The 23,367-nt window shown below is 57.4% G+C and overlaps 2 protein-coding genes across 2 annotated transcripts; both read left to right on the top strand.

Moving 5' to 3' along the window:
- Positions 1-2,456: 2,456 nt before the first annotated feature.
- Positions 2,457-16,746, top strand: TRIOBP (TRIO and F-actin binding protein). Its single transcript, XM_059816203.1, has 14 exons — positions 2,457-2,481; positions 6,070-6,126; positions 6,482-6,550; positions 7,118-7,207; positions 8,067-8,176; positions 8,654-9,212; positions 9,859-9,969; positions 11,986-12,133; positions 12,549-12,660; positions 13,126-13,285; positions 13,641-13,754; positions 14,064-14,150; positions 15,065-15,228; positions 15,950-16,746. Exons 1-13 carry the CDS (start codon positions 2,476-2,478, stop codon positions 15,224-15,226), a joined length of 1,785 nt encoding a protein of 594 aa, XP_059672186.1. The 5' UTR covers positions 2,457-2,475; the 3' UTR covers positions 15,227-15,228; positions 15,950-16,746.
- A 5,413-nt stretch (positions 16,747-22,159) lies between these two features.
- On the top strand, positions 22,160-23,039 carry LOC104253831 (histone H5). The gene has a single exon (XM_009807410.2). The coding sequence runs from the start codon at positions 22,289-22,291 to the stop codon at positions 22,862-22,864; it is 576 nt and encodes a 191-aa protein (XP_009805712.2). The 5' UTR covers positions 22,160-22,288; the 3' UTR covers positions 22,865-23,039.
- Positions 23,040-23,367: the final 328 nt, after the last annotated feature.

The raw sequence follows: 23,367 nt of genomic DNA, 5'->3' as shown, positions 1-23,367 counted from the left end.
CAAAAGGAGATCTCCCCTCCCAGCCCGGTGCGGGGGGCAGAGAGGCAACGGGTGAAACCAGGGGAGCTGCTGCACCTCAGGGGGCCTGGGAAACCATCCAAATGCGGCTGGCAGAGCCTCTGGGAAAAACTGCCACCCTCCTACCCCGGGAAGGGCACCAGCAGTGACTGGAAAGGCCGAGGCAAGCCCCTGCACCCTGCAAGCCCAACACAACCACTGGAGCATGACTGGAGGGGCCGGGGGGATGCCCACCAAGCACAGGCATGGGAGAAAGACTGGAAGCACCAAGAGAAGCCCGTGTGCCATGTGGACTTGATGCGCCAGCTGGAAAGGGACTGGAAAAGCCCTGCTAGATGTCTGAATGTAGGACTACAGCCGGATGAGAGCTGGATAAGGCCTGAGAGTCCGGCACAGCAGCTGGAGGATGACCGGAAGGGTCCCAAGCACACCCGAGACACAAACAACCCAGAGAAGCCATTGGAAAGCGACTGGAGGAACAAGAGGCTTCTCATTTATCACGTGAGTACAGCAGGAGCCAGAGCTGATGGGGACCCTGCCAGGCGTAAAACTGGCGAGCATAGAGTCGGTGGGTCCCCTGGGTTGCAATTCTGTGCACCTTGGCTCCGCCGGATCCTCTGCTTCTCCAGGGGAGCCATGCTGTCTGCCTGGCACTGGGAGGAGGCAGGATGCTTTTCCCTCTGGCCAGCGCCAGGAGGTGGATGCTCAGATCTGCGAAACCGAGGTGAGGACTCAACCCCCGTGGCTTCAGCTCCTGCTTTCCGTCCTTGCAGCCCCAGCTGGGTGGAGGTGCCTTCCCACCGCAAAGCAGTGCCAGCTCCTTGGGAAGCCTGCAGCCACGCTCGAATGCCAGTGAGAAGTGCAACAAGGTAGGGGCCAGGCCCTGAGAATGGTGAGGAAGGGCAGCTGCCCTTCCCCAGAGATCACTGCGGGCAGCATCTGGGTCTCCAGCCCTTGATCTGAGCGGGCTCAGCATGGTGCTGCCTTCCCGTGACCTCCTGGGTACCATGCTCACTAACACCCCCCCTTCCTTTTGTCCTTCACCCATTATCTCAGTTGGGGAAACTGAGGCACAGAGCCTTTTTTTAAAGCCAGAGAGGGTTGAGACCTGGGACTAAAATCTTAGCGTAGCTGCTCTCCTCTTTATTATTGCCCGATGATAAGATGGTACTGAGGGTTTTACGGGGATGAAGCGGGCTTTAGTAGCATGAAAGAAGATATGGTCAATTGTGTTGGCGTTCCTGGATTAACAAAAATAGCGCAAGAGTGGCTTTGGAGGGCTGCAGAAAGTGTCCTGGGAGCCCGTGTAGCTGGCAGCTGTGCCTGAGTGCCTGCCTCCATCCCCTCCAGTCCCCTCCATGTGCGTCAGTCATCTTGGCCAGGTTGTCCCCTGCTAGGGCCTGGCTTTGTGCTTTATACAGGGACAAACTGCAGCCAGGCAGGAGGCTCCCAAAGGCCTCTGAAACTTGAAACTGGTGACATCCCTTCACCTCCCTGCCCCAGGCCGGAGGGGAGCCTGAGCCCTGAGCTCCACCTGCACAGCTGGGGCTAGTTTCACCCCATCTATCCCAGGTTTCCTCAGTGCTGAGCTCTGGGCCAGGCATGTTTGCTTTGGCTTGCAGCAAGAAGCATCGCCTCAGCGTAATTGTGCAGTGGAGCGTGGCATTTCATGATGCACACCCCTCTGCCACTTTTCCACCCGAACCCTCTCCAGCAATTCCCTTTCCCTATGCGGACTGGCTTTCCGGGGGCACCGGGCCCCCCACCACCTCTGCCAAGATTGCAAATCGCTGCTTTAGGGGTTCGTTTGGGGGGGCGGGCGATAAAACCAAGCAGCTCCAGGAGCGACGGTGAGGACCCCGCTGCCTGCACACACATCGGGACTGCTTAAAATCCCTGCCTGAAAGAAAACCCTGCCTGGGAAAGCGCTGGGCTCCCGGCGGTCCCTTCCTGGGGCAGGAGCGGCTCAGCCCGTCCCTCCGCGGGCTTCAACTTTGCCCAGGCCAGCGGGGAGAGAGGCGGACGCGGCTCAGCCCCAGCACCGCTCCCGCCCCGTCCCGCCGGCCGCCAGCGCCCCTGGCCCCGGGGCCGGCCCCCCTTTCCCTGCGGCCCGACGGCCTCGCCCGCCCCGGCGGCTCCATTGGCTGCGGGCGGCCGGGGCGGTGGCGGCTGGCTGCCATTGGCCTGCTCGGGCCCTCCCAGGAAGTTTGGGGGGGAGGAAAGAAAAGTTTTGGGGTGGTTTTTTTTCCTCCTTTTCTTGTGGGTTTTTTTTTAATTAAAAAAAAAGAGGAAAAAAGCGAGGGGGGAGCGCGGAGCGGGCATGGTGGGGCCGCGGAAGCCGCCCGGCCGCTGAAGCCGCCCCGCCCCGCCGCCCTGGCTGCCAGCGCCCGGCCCCGCCGCGACCCCGGCCCCGGCCCCGGCCCCGGCCCCGCCGCCGCTGGCCGCGGCGCCCCCACCATGACGGTGAGTCGGGACCGGCCCTCAGGATTCGGGGGTTGGGGGGAGGGGGTCTTCCACCCGGCCGCTCTCCTCCCCCTCGGCCGGGCCTTGGTGGTGCTCGGCGGGACCCCATGGGGCTGGGAAGGGGCGAAGGGCCGGGGAGGCCCCCAGTTGTCAGCCGCCGTCTCCCCGGGGTCCCTCCGTTCCCTGTCCGCCCCGGGTACCCCTGCTCCCCGGGGGAGTCGGGCCCCGCCGGGTATCCAAGGCTGTGGCTGAGGCTCGGTGCATCCTTGCCTCCCTTTCCTATACCACCGGGCTCCCCCCCAGGGCTCCCTGTGGCCGCTCGGTAGAGTCACTGTGTTAGCGGCTGGCACCACCCCATCTAATAGAGGTAGGTAACGCTGCGTGTAATTGTGGACCGGGCTGAGGCCTGCCGAGCTCACCGCACCAGTGACCGCAGTCAGATATGAAATCCACATTGCCCTGGGCATGGGGAGCTCCTGCGCCCTGTGGGAACCTGATGCGGTTTTGGGGCTGGGAGCGTCCCACCCCTGGGGTGAGCCTTCCTTGGTGCAGACATCTGCCAGCCCCAAGAGGAAGACTGTTGAGCAGAGTCGGGTAACGAAGGTGACAGGCCAGGCTGTGTCCACCGGCGTTTCGCACGGGGGCGGTGAGAAAGGGAGAGCCTGTCGCCCACTTGCTTTTGCAGCACGTATGGATTCGGGAGCTGCATGCGTGCTCCAGCCTGGGAGTGGTTTTGCTTTGTGTTTTGGCTTGAGGCCCGCACCTTGTGGAGCGGGTTCCCTTTTTGGAGGAGAGGAGACATTGTTCTTTCCGGGAGGCCGAGAGCCCCTTGCACCATCTCTCGGAGGTGAAAAGAGGCGGTGCTCCAGGATCTGCAGTCCTGAGGAGCTTTTGGGAGCGGGAAGAGCAGGAGGCATGGCGACAGCAGAGGCTGGCGCTGGAAGGAGCACACCTGACCATCCCATCTCTCCCCTTGGACACTGAGCTTTCTCAGCCTGCTGCAGCCTCTTCTCCACTTCTCCATCCTGGCGCCTCTGTACCACCCAGGAGCAATTCTTTCGCTCCCACCCCATCCCCTTTCCTTCTTTGGTGTTTACATTCTTCAGATACTTGCAGGCTGTTATCACCTCCCCTGTAGCCCTTCTTCAGCCAGAGCAGGCAGCTGCCTCTCCTTAACCTGCTCTTGTAAGCCAGTCCTTCCAGAGGTGACCTATGTCCCTGGCTGCTTGGGACCTCCTCTGCTACCTCTACCTGGGCACCTGCAGAGCTGAACATATAACTCTGGTGGGTATGGGTACAACCAGGCAAAATTGCTGCCGCTGCCTCCAGAGCTGAAGCCTTGCCATCCGCAGCCCCAGCTGATGCCTTGTCCTACAGTACCGGCCCTGCTATGACAAGAATAGTTCAAAGCCAACTCCAGAGCTGCGGCTCTGCATCTGGGGTGGCAGGGAAAACAGGAGCCCTGTGCAATTCTCCTGCTTGGAAGAAGCCCTCCAGGGTTTTTTTCTGGCCCCAGTGTTGCGTCAGAGGCAGTAACAGGGCAGCAAGCAGTGGCAGCAGTTCTGGCAGGGCTTTGCGCTGGTTTTCCCAGCGGCATACATCCCATTAATGTTTGTTATTTCAGCGCCTAATGCTTTGGGATTGTAAATCCTCAATAAGACGAGACCCAGCTGATCCGTACAACAGCCCCAGCCAGGAGTCCTTTCGCTCCCTCTCTCCCTATAGTGTTTTTCCGCCTCCACGGAGCCTGCCCGGCTCTCTTCTGCTGAGCGCACGTGCGTCCCGGGAGGGGGGAGGGTTGCGTTTTGACGTTTTGCCTCCTTTCCTTCCCTCCCGCCGCTCCCAGTTCAGAGCTGGAGCTGAAGTCACCGGATTGGAAGGGGTAACGGGAAAAAGGGTGGAGCTGCTGCCACGGGGAAGGAATTAAGTTTCGGGGCACTTTTTCAGGGCGGCAGCGGGGCTGGTGGGAGGTCTGGGTCCATAGGGACTGGGATGTGTGCATCCCCCGCATCTTCCAGCTGCTGTCAGTGCCCATCACCTCTGCGGAAGGTGAGGCGTGGGAGCCCCCTGTGCCCTTTTGCTCCAGTTTCCCTGCCTGCCTCCCTTCCCGGGCGGCTCAGGGTCGCCGTCGGACGCTTCTGGCTGGGCCTGAAGCTGTAGCAGCTGGTGACCCTCCCCTTGGCGGGCCTCCCTGTGCCTGCTTGAACCAATAGCCGGAGTGCCAGGGTGGGCCGGCATGTACTGGGCTTTTGCCGCCCCATAACCTTGGGTGTAACCCAAGAGTGGCAGCTCGGGGAGACGAAAGCAGGGGAAGGCTCAGCCCAGCTGGGCTGCCAGAGAGCTGGGCTTGCAGGGCAGCCGCAGCCAGCCGTAAGGCTCATTCTGGGGGTGCAGAGTGGCTGTCGGCTTGCCAAGCTACCCTTTCTTACCAGCTTGGTTTCGGGTGGTGATTGCAGCATGCAGGGACCACTGGTGGCTACCCCGGGTCTGGCACAGACCTCTGGGAGGTCCAGCTCTGGCACCGTCACCTCTCTGGCACTGTCCCCGCCTGGTTCAGCTGCGGAGGAAGGGGCAGATCAGCAGACTCTGGCTTCCTGGGGAGAGAAGAGGCATTGGGCTGAATTATTTGGTGGTGCAACTTCTCCAGAGCCAGCAGCGTTGGGAGGAGGACCAGCTTGAGCCTGTTTGGCTGAGGGCAAAGCCAGCGGTTCCCCTGAGTCAGCTCTCCGGCACTCCACCTTGGGAAGGAGATAAACTGGTTGGGATGCCACACCAGTGGCATGAGGTTAGGAGGAGGCGGGGAGAGGGGGAAGCTTCTTTCTAGCATGGGGTGATCTGGGTGAAACTCTGTTCATCCTCGTCTTCAGTAGCTGTGGCCGAGGCTGGGTAGAGGGCAGGCTCTGCAGCAGGAGGGAGCAGAAAGAGCTGGGCAGTAAGAGAGGAGCCCCCAACATCTCAGAGAGGATTGAGTCTTGGAGAGGGTAGAGCGCTGGTTGTGACTCTGATTTCTTCTCTGCCCTAGGGCACATCGTTTAAAGGCAATGTGTTTTCACAGCTGTTAAATTGCCTCCTGTACATTTGCGGTGAGGGCTGTTCCGTAGAGAGCTGCTTGCATCTTTAATAAATGATCAGTGGTGAAGTTAGCAGAGAGACGTAGCTCTGAGGCACAGACGGCCAGAGTTTGGACAAGGCCTGTCTGGTTCTTTGCGACTTTGTCTCCATCTCCGAGACAAGCAGTGCAGCACTCCCTTCTGCCTGCTCTCCTTGCCCCTGCCTTTCCCCTCTCTGAATAAATACCTCTGAGGCACCTTGTGGAAACCTCCCTGCTGCATATTTTCCTTTAATGTTTTGTAAACCTCTTTCCTTGTCTCCTGCTTCCTCTTACAGGAATGACGGCCTGCTGCTGCGAGCTAAATCCAGTCCTCCTTTGTCACAGGGTCCTACACCCCCATGAGTTTCCTAAAAGCGGTGCCAGGCTATTCCCACTTGTTCTGCTGCTGGGGACTTGCCTTCCACCCCCTGGCATGAAAAGCTCTTTTGTGAGTTGCTCCCAGACAGTAACTCTCTGTTTTATCCTTTCCTCTTCAGCCGGATCTCCTCAATTTCAAGAAGGGATGGATGTCCATCCTGGATGAGCCAGGAGAGGTAAGCCCAAGGTGGGGGTCTGCTTCTTCCCCCAGCCCCTGCTGCTAGAGATCCCCCGGTGAGCAGCTGTTTTTCTTCCCCCTTCCTCACTGAGGTCGCTCCTGCTGGGAAAGGCAGCGGGAAGCCTTTGGTGGAGGTGCCTCACTCTGTGTGTGGGCACGGAGGTTCACCCAGCGTCCCTCTCCCAGCCAAGGGGCGTGAGGGGGGGCTGGAAGGGACACGGAGGAGAGGGAAGAAAAGGCTGAGAGGTCACAGTGCAGAGCGTCCCTCCCTGTTCCTACACTTCCCCCAGTAACATCCTATTCATTTCCCTCCTGTCTTTTCCCTTCCGTCCCCCTGCCCGATCCGCCTGCAGTGGAAGAAACATTGGTTCGTTCTGACCGACTCGAGCCTGAGGTATTACCGGGACTCGAACGCAGAGGAGGTAAGCACAGCCAGCCTTTCTCCAGCCTTCTCGTCCTTCCTGACCCTGCACACATGGCCAGGGGGAGAGGAGTGCAGCCCTGGTGTGGCCAGTGTGCTCCCGGGAGAAGCGGCAGCGTCCTCTCCTCCTGAAAGGCAGCTGCTCTTTGCCAAGGGGTGACAAAGAGGATGGGTGTCTGAAGGCGGGCCGGTGGGGTGGCGAAGCTTGGTGGGGCTGTCAGTGGTGGGAGGTGAGGAGAAGGGGTGACACAGGCTCTGGACATCTCTGTCCATGCTGCTGGCTGCCCCTCGGCTTAAAAGAGGCCACACTGTACCGGGGAGCTGAGACTGCAGCATCTGGTGGACTCAGCTGTAGCGTGTTTGGCCTCTGTCATCCCCAGTCCATGTGGGCTGTGTGAGTGCTTTGAGCCTGTAAAGACACGAGCTGTGCTGGGTCTCCTCCTCCTCCCAGAGAGCTGTGGGGTTAAGGCAGAGGTGGCCTGTGCTTTGGTTAGGGTGCTGGCAGGTGACAGGGGCTTTTTCAAAGCTGGGTTTGCACTGACATCCTAGCGGGTGGCTGTGCTTGCAGGCTGATGACCTCGATGGAGAAATCGACCTCCGCTCCTGCACAGACGTGACGGAGTTTGCAGTACAGCGCAACTATGGCTTCCAGATACACGTGAGTGTCTGGCGCCACATCCACACAGAGCAGCGGCACCAAGGGACACCGGGTGGGAATATGCGCTCCTTCCCTGTGCCGAGATGCCGAGAGGCAAGCCATGCAAACCTTGTGCTGGGATGGCGGCCTGGCAAAGTTTATTGGTGATGTATGGGTGGCAGTGCTCAGGGACGTGAGCGCTGCCTGCCTGCAAAGGAAGGAGGAGGAGAAGGCGCTGCACAGCTGGCCGAAGGCTGTGCTGGAAGCGGCCCAGGAGCCAAGCTAAACGCCAGGAGTGTTTACTTGACCTGTTGGCCAAGGCAGCTTCTCTAGAGCTGTGGGGAGGGACTGGTGAGCACTGCAGATCTCAGTGTAGCCTGGCTGACCATACTCAGAGTAACAACCTGTACCCTGGATCCGGCCCCAGTACAATCCTGTCCTTGGCTACTTGATGTAGCAGCAGGAGATGGCTGCTGAGGCAGCACAAAAAAAATGTATTTCTGTGGGTGTGCAGGGTTGGGAACTTCACAGTCTGGGTTTCCCTCTGGCCTGCTGCTGTACCCCAGCGCTGGTGCCCAGCTCCCAGCAGCTGAACGGCTGGATTGCACCAGCTCACATTTGATCAAATGTGCTGACAAAGTTTCTTTTGCCTTTGTTTGGAGATGGTCTTATGGAGGATGAGTAATGGGCTTCCCCGCAAAGGGCGTGTCTCCACTCCCACCTCTCCACCTGGCCCCAAGAATCTTTGAGACAGCGGGTGGCCTCTCTAGTACTGTCCACCACCCATGCAAGCAGGTGCCTGGGGGTCTCGGGGAGCGAATGGGAGCTGCCTGCACCTCCGCCAGGCACTGACAGAGCCTTCGTCACCTCCCTGTTGCAGACGAAAGATGCTGTCTTCACCCTGTCAGCAATGACCTCGGGCATCCGGCGCAACTGGATCGAGGCCCTGAGGAAGAATGTGCGCCCGGTCAGCGCTCCGGATGTCACCAAGTAAGAGCTGCCCCACACCGCTTCTCCTCTTCCCTGTCTCGCTGCCCCTGTACCGCAGCAAGCAGGGACCAGGAAGGTCCCTCTGGAAATTCAGCTGCTCCCAGATCAGCCCTGCCTGCCTGGTGGTCCCCCTGCCTTCTGCTCCTCCTGAATGTGGCCTGGAGACACCAGCTGGTGGCAGGGGTTGAGAGCCTGATGGCTCCCACTCCTGCACCCGCTTTTTGCCTTGCCAAGTCAGTTTAGCCCAGTTTCGCTGCCAGTGTAGCTAGAACTGGGGGTAAATCCTCCCCACCCTGTGGGGGAGCCCGTTTCCCCGAGGGATGGGATGCTACAGGCACAGCTCTGCACTCGGGGTGGGGTTTTGTAAGGCTGGGCTGAGCGAGGGCTGAGCCTTGGGCAGTTGGTGCTGCCTCCGCTGACATCCTTTCCTGCACAGTGCCTCTCCTTCACCAGCCACCACTGCCACTCTGCTTTCAGGCTTTCCGACTGTGATAAGGAGAACTCCTTCCGTAACTGCATCCCCCAGAAGGGCTTGCTCCGGTCAGAGGAGCAGCAGCGGCCAGGCTCAGGCTCCGAGGGGAACTCGAAGGGTGGTCACTGGAAGGTGGATGGGCAGCGCCATGCCTTTGACTACGTGGAGCTGTCTCCCTTGCCACAGGACCCTGGGAATCAGGGGTCCCCACAGAGGACAAGAGGGAGCTTGAAGATCTCCAACCGAACTTCCAAGCATGAGGAGCTGGAGCGGGATCTGGCCATCGGTTCGGAGGAGAGGCAGAAATGGTTTGAGACCCCTGACAGCAGGGTCCCAAATAGTGATGGCCTGGCAGGGGACTCTTCCCGCAAGGCAGGGGAGCAGGACCTCCCCGCTCCCCCACTTTCGGAGGACCAGCGGATTCGGCTGAATGAGGAGATAGAGAAGAAGTGGCTGGAGCTGGAACACCTGCCCTTGAAGGACTCGAGGCGGGTGCCCTTGACAGCACTGCTGAACCAGAGCAAGGGGGGCCATGGAGACACCAACGAAGCACTGAAAAAGGAGGTAAGAGCATTCCTTCTCTCTGAAACTGGGATTCTGGTGGCCCCTTAGTGTGGTCCCTGGCAGCAGGAGGCTCTGCAGAAGAGCAAGGCAGAGGTGCAGGGAGATGTTCATTCTTTGTGGCTCCACTTGCCACCCCTTGAGTGCATGGGAGCTTTTGCAGCTGGGTAATGTGAGGCCAGAGACCTGCTCTCACATGCCTGGAGAGGTTCCCAGGCTACATTTTGGTCCAGGATAAGTGAGTTGGTGGCACTGCTTGTGTGGAGTTTGTGCTTCCCGGGAGTACATCCGCAGCCTCTCTTCTCTGGCTGTTCCCAAGCCTGCAAGTGCTTCACCTGCCAGCCTTTGAAAGGAGCTGTGCGCTTGTCTGTCCTCCCAGCTACAGGTGCAACGGTGGTTTCCTCCAGCACAGATCCTCCTCTGGAAGTTGGGATGTCTCCTCCCCTCCTTGCCAGCACTTACCAGGCTGGGGCTGGCTTTGCTGGTTTGGTCCCTTGGCAGGCTGCCATTCCCATGGGAAGCAGACGTCTCCATTGGCCATGCATGGTCCTCCCCATCGCTAGGCCTGGGGTTCAGATGTCGGCACGTCGGCTGGATCATGGCACTTTTCCACCCCTGGCTGAGCATCTCTCTCCCCTTCCTGGTGCAGGTCCAGTCACTGCGGGCGCAGCTGGAGTCCTGCAGGGCCAGAAATGAGAGCCTTCAGGAGGCAGGGAAATCCCAGGGAGACAGCCATGTGCCCCGGGGGTACATCTCACAGGTGAGCGGGGTGCTGGACACACAAACCACAAACAGGGAAATGCCGGACTCGAACTCTGCTGATTGCTGAGCAGGTATCGCTAATCATTGGGTTGCCATGGTGACCCTGACTGGGCCTGCATGTAATCAATGTTAATTACATAAAGGCGTGTGTGTTGCCTGGCCTTAAAGGGGCCAGAGTATAAATGGTGCAGAGGAAGAGGAGGAGAGTTAGGGGATGGGTGCAGGACCTGTGCATCTGTGCCCCGCTTTGTGTGTGGGTGAGATGCTGGCCTGGGCTGGGGGAGCAAGCCATCCCCCCATGCAGGAGTGGGTCAGCAGCTTTCTGCCAAGCTGCCCGCATGTTCCTCGGCGGTTTGCAGCTTGCCACATGTGGTTCTTGCTAACAGGGGCTACTGAATCCCTTGTTAAAGGCAGTGCATCAGGCCCTGGGGAGCTTGTGTCCCTGCCAGAGCCACCCGAGCCCTGAAGGTCACTTTGACAGCACAGCCCGTTTGTTTGCTGGGACGGCACGTGGGAAAGCCTGCAAAGCAGTTTGCTCAGGCTTTGGCCTCTCACTTCTCTTCGTTTATTTATTTTCCCCGACATGGACTTGTCCAAAGCAAGCAGGGTCACATCCCACAGGGATTTCCTGGGGGGAGACTGCTGTTCCACCAGACTGTGGGGATTTCAGGATGTGCCATATGTGTTGAAAGATACTGGGAGTGGAGGAGGAAATTGGGGCTGGCAAAGCCCTTGCAGTGGATCGGCTGTACTTAGTCCAGAGAAAGAAACCCATGAGTCCCATGGCACCCAGCCCAACCAGTTACCAGTCACTTTGTCATCTTGATTTAATATTGACAGCTCACAGGCTTCTTTATGGTCAAAAAAAGCAAAAGGAGTGGGGAGGAATGGCACCTTACCTTCCTAATAACTTGGCTCAAAAGGCCAACATTTCACATCTGAGGCCAAACTTGGCCTTTCTCCAAAGGGCTCATTCTCTCTCAGTCTGCTGAGGTTCGCAGCCAGCCCATGGGCAGATCACCAAATTGATCCCTTGTCTTTTCCCCTCTTTGGTCGATCTCTGAAGTTTCCCAGCTTCCCAGTCTCAGTAGGGAGGAGTAGCCAGCAAGGATTTGCATTCCAGCAGTGTGTTGCAGTGCCCTTTATAGCAGACTTTGCCTTAGTAGCAGGGGAAGGAATGGGAAAGCAAGGGGCTGTCAGGGAATGCAATGGCTTCTTGGCTCTTTGCTGACATCTTAGACGCTTTTTAAAATAATACTCTGGCATGGTTTGGTGGTAGCAAGTCCTTTCCAAGGGGCTTGGGGCGGTGCTGCCGGGGTCCGCAGGGAGAGCGGAGGTGCAATCTGAGGTGGGAAGCACTTGCTTTGCTGTAACACCACAGCGCTTGGTATTGAAAGAACCATCCCCTTGGGCTCAGAGCTGTCAGAAAGGAGGGCGAGTTGTATGAGGAGGATCCCTAACCGTTAGGCTTTGGGGAGGGCTCTTTGGCAGCCCCCATAGGGCCGCAGGGCAGTGCAGGGTGTCACTTTTCAGGAGAAGTGGCTCAGTTTTCATTGATGGGGGGGGGGCGGGCAGTGCTGCTTCATTTAAAAGGCAGATACTGAGACACAGTTCCTGCTGTTGATCTCCTCCAGCCAGGCAGTGCAGCCTGGTGGAGAGTCTGGACTGGGGAGTCAGGCACATTATTCCCGGCTCTTGGCCCAAGAGGGACGGACGTTCCTGTCTTGCTGCTTCAGTTTTAAGAAGAGCAAGAGGAACATTTCTTCCTCTGCAAAGCACGAGAGGGTTGCAAGATGCATGGCCCTGTCAAATGTTTGTGTTCAGTGATAAAAGTGCCACCTCACTTTCAGAAGGAACAGACCCTCCTGGTAAGCAGTCTCACTTCTCTCAAAATGGCCCTGGACTCGGCTGAGGTTTGCAAAGGCAAATGTCAGCCCAGCCAGGTGCCTGTCCTGGCTCAAGCCCTTCCTCCTGCCCTCCTGGTCCCTCATGCTTCCTTTTATCGGCATGGCAGGAGGCCTGCGAGCGCAGCCTGGCTGAGATGGAGTCGTCCCATCAGCAAGTGATGGAGGAGCTCCAGAGGCACCACCAGCGGGAACTGGAGCGGTTGCGGCAAGAGAAGGAGCGGCTTCTGGCAGAGGAGGCTGCGGCAACGGCAGCAGGTAGGAGCAGACACCAAGCCGTGCCCCTGCTGAGGTGGGTCCCTTCCGCCTCTCCCAAATGTCTCTTGCAAGAAACCAGTCATCCCAGTCATCTGGAGCCACGCTGCTGACCCTACTGGTGTGATACTGATGCTCAGCACCTTCTTGTAGGCAGGCAGAACTAGCGGAGATGGCAGGGAGCTCCCACGCTGTCCTGTATTAGTCTCCTTGGCGGCACTTGGTGCGTCAGGATGATCCTGGTGTGTTTAGAAGGTGGAGGATGCCCCGAGGGCAGAAGGGATGGAGGGGGAACCTACAAAGACAGCTCTGGGAGCCTGCAGCAGTGAGAGCTTGGCTGGTTCCCTGGCGTGGTTTCCCTGGATATGCCAGAGCTGGCACAGCCTGATCCCCTGTCTTCTGTTGTCCCCCTCTGCAGCCATTGAGGCACTGAAGAAAGCCCACCGGGAGGAGATGAATAAGGAGCTGGGCAGGACACGAAGCTTCCAGCAGTGCAGCTCGATCTCAGATGCCCTCCAGAAGCAGCACCAGTAAGAAACCACCTCCCCGCTCCCCTTGCCCGATGCTACTACCCTGTATTGGTGTCACCGCACCCCATCTGTGGCCATAGCCCCCAGCTGTCCCTCCTGCCACCTCTCCAGCTCCTTCCCTGGGGGTGGTGGCTGCCCAGCGGTGACTGCCAGGGCTGCTGGAGATGTAGGGCTGTATCCCCTGCTTGGCTATTTTCCCTATAGGACCTCCGTTTTCCCTATAGCTTCTTCCCTCTATTTTCTTTACGGAAAGCTCCTCCATTTCTCCTGCATGGCTTGAAGCTCCAAGGAGCACCACGCTTGTGTGTGGGAGGGTGGGAACTGAAGCCTTGGTCCACAGGGGGCATTATTTTGTGCCAGTGACTGATGTGGGTAGAGGCTGCCTGTGGTGGGGGGAAGGTGATGCTGGTGGCCAGGGGCCAGCGAGGATTGTGGGGCAGCGATGAGCTGGTGCCTCTTTGACAGGTTGGATGTGGATTCCCTGAAGCGGGAGCTGCAGGTGCTTTCAGAACAGTACTCCCAAAAGTGCCTGGAAATTGGGGAGCTCACCCAGAAGGCAGAGGAGCGGGAGCAGACGCTGCTGCACTGTCAGCAGGAGGGGAAGGAGCTCCTCCGGAAAAACCAGGCAAGAGAGGGGCTTTCCCTGCCAGCAAAGACCACGGAGTGCGTTCCTCCCTCGCACGGCATAGCCCCTCTGTTAAAACTCCCCTATTTGTTCATATTTCTTCCCTTCTGAGATTTTATCATCAGAAAGAAAAATAATTAAGAGTTAGAGGTTGTAGGTGGGCCTGTCTTAACTATGATGTTAAATACAGTGAGTGTATTCTTTGCTGCTGGTTGTAGGTGCCACCGTCGCATATGGGCAGGGGGTTACAAGGAGGTCTCTAAGCTGGAGTAGGGCTGGCATGAAGATGGAGAGGTCAGGACAGAGGAGAGGCCCATGCTCTGGCTACCCTAACATCTTTCATTTTTTCCTGCAGGAGCTGCAGACCCGCCTCTCGGATGAGATTGGGAAGCTGCGAAGCTTTATTTCATCGCGGGGCTCTGGGGACCGCTCTCCACACAACAATGAGCGGAGTTCATGTGAGCTGGAGGTACGGGGGTGCCCTCAGGCTGCCTTGCTGCCTCCATCCTCACCCCGTGCCGGGGGTCTCCTCCTCACGGCGGTTTTGGCTTGGAGCGGGTGGGAGGGAGGTGCCGGATGGAGCAGCGGGCCGGTGCAGGAAGGAGGTACGCAAGCTTCCCCACCGCAGCTCTCCCGGGGCGCTTGTGCCGCTTCCTGCCTCAGCCCTCCTGGCCCTTCCTTCCTTTTCCACCACCACGCTTGCGCTGAGGCCCGCCGGCCTTTCCGAGGCGGTGGCTCTTGAGTCACCTCTGGTTCCTCTCCCCCCTCCCTGGCCCAGGTGCTGCTGCGAGTGAAGGAGAACGAGCTCCAGTACCTAAAGAAAGAGGTGCAGTGCCTCCGGGAGGAGCTGCGGATGATGCAAAAGGTCGGTGTTTTCTGGGAGCCATTGGGAAAGCAGTAGGAGAGGGGAAGGGGAGGGGAGCACCAGGGCTGCATGTCATCAGGATTTGGCTGGGTTTGATGGGATGCTCAAGCCAAACTCTTGTCACCTGTGCTCCTTATACCTGCTCACTCCCGAGCACGTAGCAGCCACGTGCTCCAAACAGCATGGGCTAGCATAGACTTACCCTGTACAAGGGAAATGTCACAGAGACTTAGCTGCTGGTTTCACCAGATGTATGTACATATAAGTGCAGATAAGTCTGGAGCCCTTCTTTCCCAGGTGGGAAGCCTGGGTGAAGCCTGCCCAGCACTCCACTTCCCCAGCCACCTTCTCTTCCCCTAGTTGTCCCCATGCTGGGTGGACGTGTTTCCTTGGGCACTGCTGCTGGGTGTGCTGCTCCCTCCGCTGGCAGCAGCTCCTTCAGAGGGATTTTCAAAGACCTCTGCCAAATGGGAACCTGAAAGAGGAGGCTTTGAGACTCAGTGATGCCCCAGAAGTTTATAACTTTCTCACTTAAGCTCTTTGCCGTGTAAGTGGCTGGTACGGCCCTTTCAGTGGCCTGCGCCTCTGATGGGGTTTGTTTTTCCCCGTACAGCTGGCCCAAATGCACATGAACCATAGCAAAGCCCACATCGCCTCCTTGATTTGGTGCTGCAGATCCCCGCTGCTGCGGGACCAGTGACTCTTCTTTCCTTCCTGCCCCAGAGTCTGGGAAGCACTACCTCCACGGTCGTCTTCTGAATGGTTTCTGTGTGTCCTGTATTGGGATGGGCTTCAAACCTGGGGCTGGCTTTCCCCTCCTCACCTGCTTGCCCTTCTCCCGCTGGGCTCTCCTTGCCATTCCCCTCTCTAGTATCAGCCCTAAAACCTGCTGACTCACCTCCCTCCCCTGGCAGGATAAGAGATTTGCCTCAGGGAAATACCAAGATGTCTATGCAGAGCTGAATCACATTAAGGTGCGCTCGGAGCGAGAGATTGAGCAGCTGAAGGAGCACCTGCGCCTGGCCATGGCGGCTCTGCAGGAGAAGGAGTCACTGTGCAACAGCGTCAGTGAGTAACGGTGAGCACCAGGAGTACCACGGGGTCCCCTGCGGGCACAGGTGGCTGAGACCAGCTGCCCTGCTTTGGCAGGGGGATGGAGGCTGCCGGTTCCACTCAGCACTGAAACTTTGGTCTTAAACCCTTCCTTCTCTGCCTCTTGCATCCTCTTGTCCTACACCCCTGTTGTCCTTGATGTCCTCCCAAGGACACCAGCCCCCTTCTCACCATGCTGCTCTTGATGGTCCTGCAGCCAGCACCAAGTGCTGCTCAACCAAGCTGGAGGTGGAAGCTGGCCTCATGTTGGCCTTTGTCCTCTGGTGTGGGTGACAGCATGGGGGCAGTTATATGCTACCTACGTAGGTGATGTTTCTGCTGCGTTCACCTTTGAAGGGGTTTCCCTATGGCAGCACGGAAATTTTAGGTCTCCATCAAAGCAGCCCTGACTAGACCCAGTCCTCCTCCCACGCTCACCTGCAGGCATCCGTGCTGCGGCTGGGGAGGGAATCAGGGTGACAAGAATGAGGGCGTCCTGTTGTCCGAAGCACTCCTGCTTCTTGCTTGGATGCCGTGGCTATCGGGATTGGGGTCACCCTGCTCCGCCAGCACTTGCTGGTGGGCACCAAGATGAGTGGGTCTGTAGCAGGGTGCCAGACAGCCATCTCCCAGGGGAGCAGAAAGGGACAGCATTTCTGTGCTCAGTGGAGTCTTCCTAAACCATTTCTGGTTTTGTCTCTCTCTAGGTCTGCTCTTCATTTGTTTATCTGTTCTTGTTTTGTATTTGCTCCATTCCTCACTTGTGGGGAGGGGGAGGTTGAATCCTATCCGTTACCACCTTGACGAGGAATCCCACCCACCCCCCAGCCTCCTCACTCCCCTCCCAAAGCTTTTATGATGAACCCTTTTTGCCTGTGTACCTGAACACGTTGTTTGGACTGGCTCCTTACATGCACCTTCTTCAGGATTTTATATGTGAAAATTATATTTTATAGAGGAATTTTTTCCCCTGGGAAGAAGGGGAAGAGGAGGGGGAAAACTTTTACTACATCACCACTGTTTTCTAACCTAAAAAAGAGAATCTCGTTTTCACCCCTGCCCCAGCCCCATTGCTCCCGGCCACACAGCCACCTTTGGCACATATTCCCTCTCTTCCAAATGTCTCCGCGGTCCCCCTGGGATGTACGGCGAGGACCATGCTCCCTCCCCTGTGCCACCCCCAGGGACCTGCAGAGAAGACGTGCAAGCCATAGGAGGTAGCCACCAGGGCAGCCTGCCATGGATGTGCTTGCCTGGGACTTTTGAAAGAGGAGACCTTGGCAAGCGTCTGCATGATCGAGCTCTCTCCATGACTGTCATTTGGCTCCTTCAAGAACCTGAATTGGCAGGAGCCGAGAACCACGGGGTCTCTCCTTTCTGGGGAAGATGAGCTGTGTGAGGCTGCTACTGCACCCGTTGGAGCCAACCCTCCCAAGGTGGCAGCTGCTGCTGCTCTGCTGCGCCCCTCAACTTTTAACTTAATAAAATCTTCCCTTTTCGCTGAGAAAAATGTGTTTGTCGAGAGGAACATGTCCCTAACCCAGTGTGGGGGTGGGGAGGGGTTGTTTTTCCAGGTTCCTGTGTGATTTCGGGGCATCCTGACCCATCACTTCCCTCCCTCTGGATTCAGGGTGGGAAAGCAGCAGGAGTGCTCCCAGCTGGAGGGTGAGAGGAGCCCTGCAGTGCGTTATCCAGCTATTTGCTCCACCTTGGGGTTTGGGGGGAAAATAATCTGCTTCATGACACCACTGAAAATCCTGCATAGAGCCTCAGCCCCATGGAGGAAGAGCTGAACCTGGGCTCCGTTAGTAAATCTGGTATTGGGGGGGCAGATGGCACTGCAAATTACCGGCAGAGTAAACAATATATATAGATCCTGGGGGACATCAGAGGTATCTCAAATGCTTTCCTCCTATTTTTGAGTGAAGCACATTGCTTTTTTGGCAGGATGGAGGACCTGGGGGGTGACTGCTCCTCATTCAGCTCCACCCCAATGTGAATGTGAGCTGTCGCTCTGCGGAAAGGCTGCTGGCAATTACAGAAGAGCCCTAACTGGGGGCTTGTGCCAGGGCTGGAGGCACTGCCTGAAGACGGGAAGGTGAAGGGCTCAAGGAGGACCCTAGGGTGGAGGTGATGGATGCATTGGCTTGGAGGCTGGAGTACTGCGAGACGTGGGGATGCGAGCAGGGTGTAAGGATGTGGTGGCAGCTGCGATGAGGAGAGTTAGGGCAGCACACCTTCAATCAGCATGTGATAACCTTGCTGTGGTATCGGTGGCCCCTGGGGCAGTGGGGTGCAGGCAAATACAGACCCACTCCATAAGCATGGCTGCAGCGACTGCTTGCCCTAAGTAACGCAAGCCACTCTGTAAGTCACAAATTCTGGTAAAACTGGGTTGCAGGCTTTCATCAAGTGCACAAGGCCCTTGGGCAACCCAGCGGATGGTGCAAGAGGCCAGGTACTGAGCTCAGCAGATGGCTCCAAATTGCACTCATGCAGAGACAGGGCTTGCTCTCAATGGTGCTTGGCCTCCTGCCTCCAGCCTAGAAACCTTCTTGTCCCTGCAGTGCCCAAGGTCCAGGCTTTTCCCTCTGCTTCCCAGCAAGATATGGCTGTTGCCGTTGAGTTCGGGACAGGGCAAGCATTTGGCACGCCAGGAGCCTGGGATGGGAAGGAAGGCAAGAGGTGATAGAGCAGCTCAGGGCAACTGTTTCCAGCCTGCAGGGCTTCGTCTTGCCATGGGGGATGTAAGGACCAAGAGAGGAGGAAAAAAAGTGGGGTTCAGGGCACGGTGTTGCAAGTTGGGGGATGCGTGCATTGTTTTAAGAAAAAACAACTGCTGAAGCAACAGTCTGTGTGGTTGAACCTACCCCTGGGAAAGGAAACCCCCAAAAGTAGGGCACTGGGGGCAAGTGGAGGGTGAGCAAGGGGTGAATCGCCAGGCCCTTCCCCAGGGGATTCAGTATCTTGTATTTGTTTGGGTTGGTTTGTTGGCGTGGTGGGTTTTTTTTTTCCCTTCCTTACTGGGGGCTGCTGACCCTGATAAACATGTCGCGTAAGTGCGGGCGAAATGTGTGGGTGCCTGACATGCAGTCAAGCCGCCCCTCCTTGAGGCTCTGCGGCTGCAGATCAGCTGCTGGCCGGGAAGGAGTGTTCTGTCATCCTGTGGTGACAGGGGACCGCCGCCTCCCAAACTGGCGCAGTGTTAATCAGGCGGCCCCCATCTCCCCTGCAGCAGGGCGATACGGACACCCTGTCCTCTCCGCATTGCTATCTCCCGGGTGCAGGGGAGCTGGGTGGGGAGAGAGCAGTGGGGAGAGGAGACGACCAAAATGCCCGCAGGCAATAGGCGTGATGGCCAGCAGAGCCCATAAAGCATCCCAAAGTGATGCCTTTACCCCATCCACTTGCTCTCAGCCAGGTTGTGGCTGCAAGAAACGTCTCAGCCTCCAGCATGCGGAAAACACATAGCCATGCAGCACCCTGGTTGCATGAAAACTAGCATCCCAACTCGCATAAGGAGCTTGCCCTTAAAAAACAGCTCATAAATCTTTTAAAACAGTGGTAATTGGTCCAGCAGCCAAAGGAAATACCCCTTCACCATTTATTGGCATTGTTAAAGCCCGCTCTGCTGTTAGCAGCGGCTGGGCTGAGCAACCGCTCGTGCCAGGCTGACCACACTGCATTGCATGCCGGGGGCTTGAGGCTGAAGCTCTGATGAGCACAGCTGGAAAATCAGCTAATTTCCTTGTTTTGCCACTAAAAAAGCATTGCAGCACTTGGACCTGAGTGGCAGCAAGGCCAAGTCCTACTGCTGCAGATTTTGAGCCTCTTTGAAAATGGAAAGGAGGTAAAATCAAATGTTGTCACTGGCATTAGTTGTCAGAAGTGCCCCGGTGCGCTCAGATACCAACGAGCAGCCGTTCTGCCCCTACAAGGCAGGAGCTGTTAACCTGGCGGATCCGTAGCATGTCCACGATGGACGCGGCTTGACCATTTAAGATGAAATCTGAAGCTGGAAGTGCATAAATCCCCTCAGGGTCTGGTTGAACGCAGTACGGGGAGGGAGGGGAAGGTAGATGGGATTACAGAGAGGATTCCTCTGCCAGGGTCTGTCCTCTGGGGTTCATTGGAGAAGCAGTATTTCCCAATCTCTGCCACCTAATGCCAGAAATGGGAGGCACAGGAGGCTTGGAGCAGTTGGGTAGCTATCCTCAAGGAGAAAAGGGGGTGCAGGGGGTAACCCACCCCACCGTGCGCACAGTGGCAGGTTCCTGTGGCCAAAAACACAGGCACAAGCCCAAGCTGAGCACAAGGAACGGGGTGGCCCATGGGAATAATTTTTCCTTCTGGGTGAGCCCCCTCTCGTGCTGCCTGCAGTGAGGTGCCAGCAGCACTTGACCCTACTTCCCAGAGGCAGCAGGGCTTGCATTGCCCTGCAGCATCTGCACCCCACCTCCAGTCCCAGCATCCCGCCAGGGGCCAGAAAACTCCTCTCGATCTTGACCACCTCATATTAAGGATGCATCCGTATAACAGTGCAGTGTTCAAGGGGTGCTTTGCAATATCAAGCAGGGCTCTTAGGTGTTACCTTGACTGGTATCCCCCCATGTGCGAGGCCAGCAGCAGCCTGATGAGCTGTGACCACCCATATGCCTTCCCTCCGCCGAGTCGCTTGGGGGCATGGGATCTTCACACTGTTTTGACTGGCTAAAAATTAGGGAGCTAGTCTGGATGAGAGGGTCAGAACCCCCATGTGTAGGGGAGAAGGTGTTTGCCCGCTGGCAGCAGCACCTGCCGAAGGAGGCTGAGCACCCCTGGTTGGCTGCCCAGGTGACTGGCTGAGATTAGACCCCCGATTTTCAGCTGGCTAAAGTAAGGTAAAGCATCTGTCCTCCTCCCTCCCTGCCTCCCCCTACTCTTGCATCCCCGTCACTGTGCTGCCCTGATAATGGCTGCCTGGTTTTTAAGGCTGGAGGCTCTGCGGTCAGCCCATGGCACTGTGCCAACCCTGGGGGCTCAGGGCGGATGCTTATACCCCCAGCCCTTGTCTACCCTCAGAGCCCACCATATGGGCAAGCCGCTTCTGACGGTTAAAAACTTGGATGCAAATAAAAGCAGATGGTGCCTTATCTGCTCGCGCCTGGGTTGCCTACGTGCAGGCAGCCAGTGATGGCGGTTTATTCCCAGCTAGGAAAAATGAGAGGTCCTTTGGCCAGCCAAAGCGTTGTACAGAGGCCATCAGAGCTCACCGCTTGTGTGCTCCATATGGGATGGAAAGTGATGTACTCATTAGGTCTTAAGCAAAAAAAAAAAAAAAACGGGAGGTGGGAGGGTGGTTATTGCTCCCTGCAATTAGAAGCTCTTTGCTCTTAATAAAATCAAACAGTTTGCAGCTTCTGCAAACTTTTCCTGCTCTGCAAATGAAGCAGGACATGTGAAAGAGCGGCACCAGGGAGGGAGGCACAAGGGATGCCCCCAGTGGCCCTTCCACCAGTGGGAAAGCATCAGGGGGCTGAGTGCCTGCTCCTGGGACAGGGGCATGCCGCAGCCTCACGCAGTATGTGTGTATGTCAGGGAAGGGCATCAAATATTTCTATTTCTATTTTCTATTATTTCTATTATTTATTTTTATTTATATATCTAGATCTATTTTTACATAGACTTCTGTGTGTCCCTGGCCAGTGGTTTTCATGCCCCTGGGCATCCAGGGCGCATTGAGGTTACAGACAAGTGTTTGCTATGTGTTTTAATGCCCCGCTGAAGCGCTGGGGGGTTTGGAGGTGCCAGGGTTCACCTCTGAACACCGCATAGCATGTTGATAGGCACCAAGCAGCTGCGCCCGTGTGTTTTTAATAAATAAGCGGGAAAACAACACCTAAATCCTATGGGCAAGGTGATGATAGCGGCTACATTTAATCTCCCAGGAACAGCCAACCACTCACCCAGCTGGCAAAGGATGGCTGATTGTCACTGTTATATGTCCCTGCTCTGTCCCCTCACAAAGACTTCTGTGTGTGTCCCCCAAAAAGGGGGTTATTTGTGACCCATGCCACATGCATGCGAGGGCTGAGCTGATGTCCCCAAAGCACCTGGTGGGGAGCAAAGAGGGCAGAGGAGGAAGCAAAGCAGAGGCATTTGGCTGTGGAGTACTGCTGCTGAGCCTATTTTGAGCCCAGTGCTCCCCCTTTTCTCCTCGGTGTCCCCTCCAGTGTCTCCTCTAGTGTCCCTCCTTGTCCCTCTAATGTCCTCCCCAGTGTCCCTCTTAGTCCTCTGATGCTTCTCCCTGTGTCGCTCCTTGTGTCCCCCACAAATGTCCCTCTCTGACCACCAGCGCCCCCCGTTAGTGTCCCTCCATGTGTCTTGATGTTGCTCCAAGTGTCCCTGCCATGTCCCTCCCTGTCTCCCCAGTGTCCCCAAGTGCTCCTCAGCATCCCCATGTCCCCTCCCAGGGTCTGTCCTTGTCCCCACCCAGTGTCCCCCAAAATGCCCCTCCTTCTCTCCTCCATTTCCCCACAGTGTCTCTCCTTCTCCCCACCCAGTGTCTCCCCAAGTGCTCTTCTTTGTCCTGCTGTTATCCCCTCCAGCGTCCTTCCTTGTCCCTACCCAGTGTTCCCCCAAGTGCTCCTCCTTGTCCCCCAGTGACCACCCCAGTGTCCCTCCTTATCACCCAGTGTCCCCTCCAAGCGCTCCTCCCTGTCTCCCAGTGTCTCTCCCCAGTGTCCCTCCTCGTCCCCAGTGTGGCCCCTGTCCCAGCCCGGCGGGTCGGGGCGTGGCGGGGAACACACGGGGACACCGCGGGCGGGTGGCGCGCGCGGGGCAGTCCTCCCCGCGGTCCGCACCGCTCCTTTAAAGGGTGTGTGCGGCGGGCGCGGCCGCAGAGGCGGCGGCGGGAGCGGCAGCGGCAGCGGCGCGGCTCTGCTGCCGTTGTTACCCACCGCTCCTTTCCCAGCCTCTCCCTGCCCAGGGGTGGGTCTCCCGGCTGGGGCAGGCCAGGCTTCCCACCGTGAGGCGATCGCGGGGTGTCGCGGGGTGAAGCACTGACCATGACGGAGAACCCGGTCCCGGCCCCGGTTCCGGCCCCCAAGCCCAAGCGGGCCAGGGCAGCACGGCGGCCGGCAGCCCACCCCACCTACTCGGACATGATCGCGGCAGCCATCCGGGCAGAGAAGAGCCGTGGCGGCTCCTCCCGCCAGTCCATCCAGAAGTACGTGAAGAGCCACTACAAGGTGGGCCAGCACGCCGATGCCCAGATCAAGCTCTCTATTCGGCGCCTGCTCGCTGCTGGCGTCCTCAAGCAGACCAAAGGGGTCGGCGCTTCCGGCTCTTTCCGCCTGGCCAAGGCCAACAAAGCGAAGAAGTCCCCAGCCAGGAAGAAGAAGGCAGCCAGGAAATCCATGTCGCCCCGGAAAGCAGCTAGGCCCAGGAAAGCCAAGTCACCGGCAAAGAAGCCCAAATCTGCTGCCAGGAAAGCCAGGAAGAAGTCAAGGGCCACCCCAAAGAAAACCAAGAAGCCAAAGACTGTTAAGGCCAAGTCGCTGAAGGCATCCAAGCCCAAGAAGGCAAAGCGGTCGAAACCCAAAGCCAAGTCCAGCGCCCGGAAATCACCCAAGAAGAAGTGAAAAGTTTAGAGGCGTTTCGGTACTTTCCCTGCTGGTTTCTGTAAATAGCTTTTGCCTTTATTTTTACCCCTTTCTATTGTGTTTTATAAAGAATTTATCTATTCCTGTCTGGAAATAGCTAAAACAAGGCAGTTAATGAAAGAAAAAAGGAACATCTTTGGTACGGAGAGTTCCCATTTTTAAGACTTACTGGTCTGGGTTTTTATTTCGATGTCTCAGAAATTTCTTGTGTGTCTGTTGTTTTTTTATAATGCTGGGCTGCTTGTTGTGTGTTGGGAGTGATGATGACTGTGTGTCCATTGAGGCTGTACAGGGTTTCAATTCCTGATCCTGCCCCAGCTCCCGGGAGGTTGTGTGTTTGCTGGAGCCAGGCAAAGACTCCACCTGTGTTGGAGGGGAAGCAGGAACATACGGCTGCAAGAGCCGCAGCCTTCCCTGGAGGATGAAAAGGGGCTCCCTACTCCCTCCTCCACTGCCCTGGGTCCCCACCATGGGGCCGAGGA

The sequence above is a fragment of the Gavia stellata genome, chromosome 4, assembly GCF_030936135.1.
Source record: "Gavia stellata isolate bGavSte3 chromosome 4, bGavSte3.hap2, whole genome shotgun sequence".
NCBI classification, from domain to species: Eukaryota; Metazoa; Chordata; class Aves; order Gaviiformes; family Gaviidae; genus Gavia; species Gavia stellata.
Note: the sequence above shows the minus strand (reverse complement) of the source record. Positions and strands in the feature narration are given on the sequence as shown.

Bases quoted from the DNA above. Each gene is read 5' to 3' on its own strand.
- TRIOBP (XM_059816203.1), top strand. The intron at 9,213-9,858 runs GTAAGAGCATTC...TTCCTGGTGCAG, and splicing joins ACGAAGCACTGAAAAAGGAG to GTCCAGTCACTGCGGGCGCA. The intron at 14,151-15,064 runs GTCGGTGTTTTC...CTCCCCTGGCAG, and splicing joins AGCTGCGGATGATGCAAAAG to GATAAGAGATTTGCCTCAGG.
- LOC104253831 (XM_009807410.2), top strand. From the start codon at position 22,289: ATGACGGAGAACCCGGTCCCGGCCCCGGTTCCGGCCCCCAAGCCCAAG.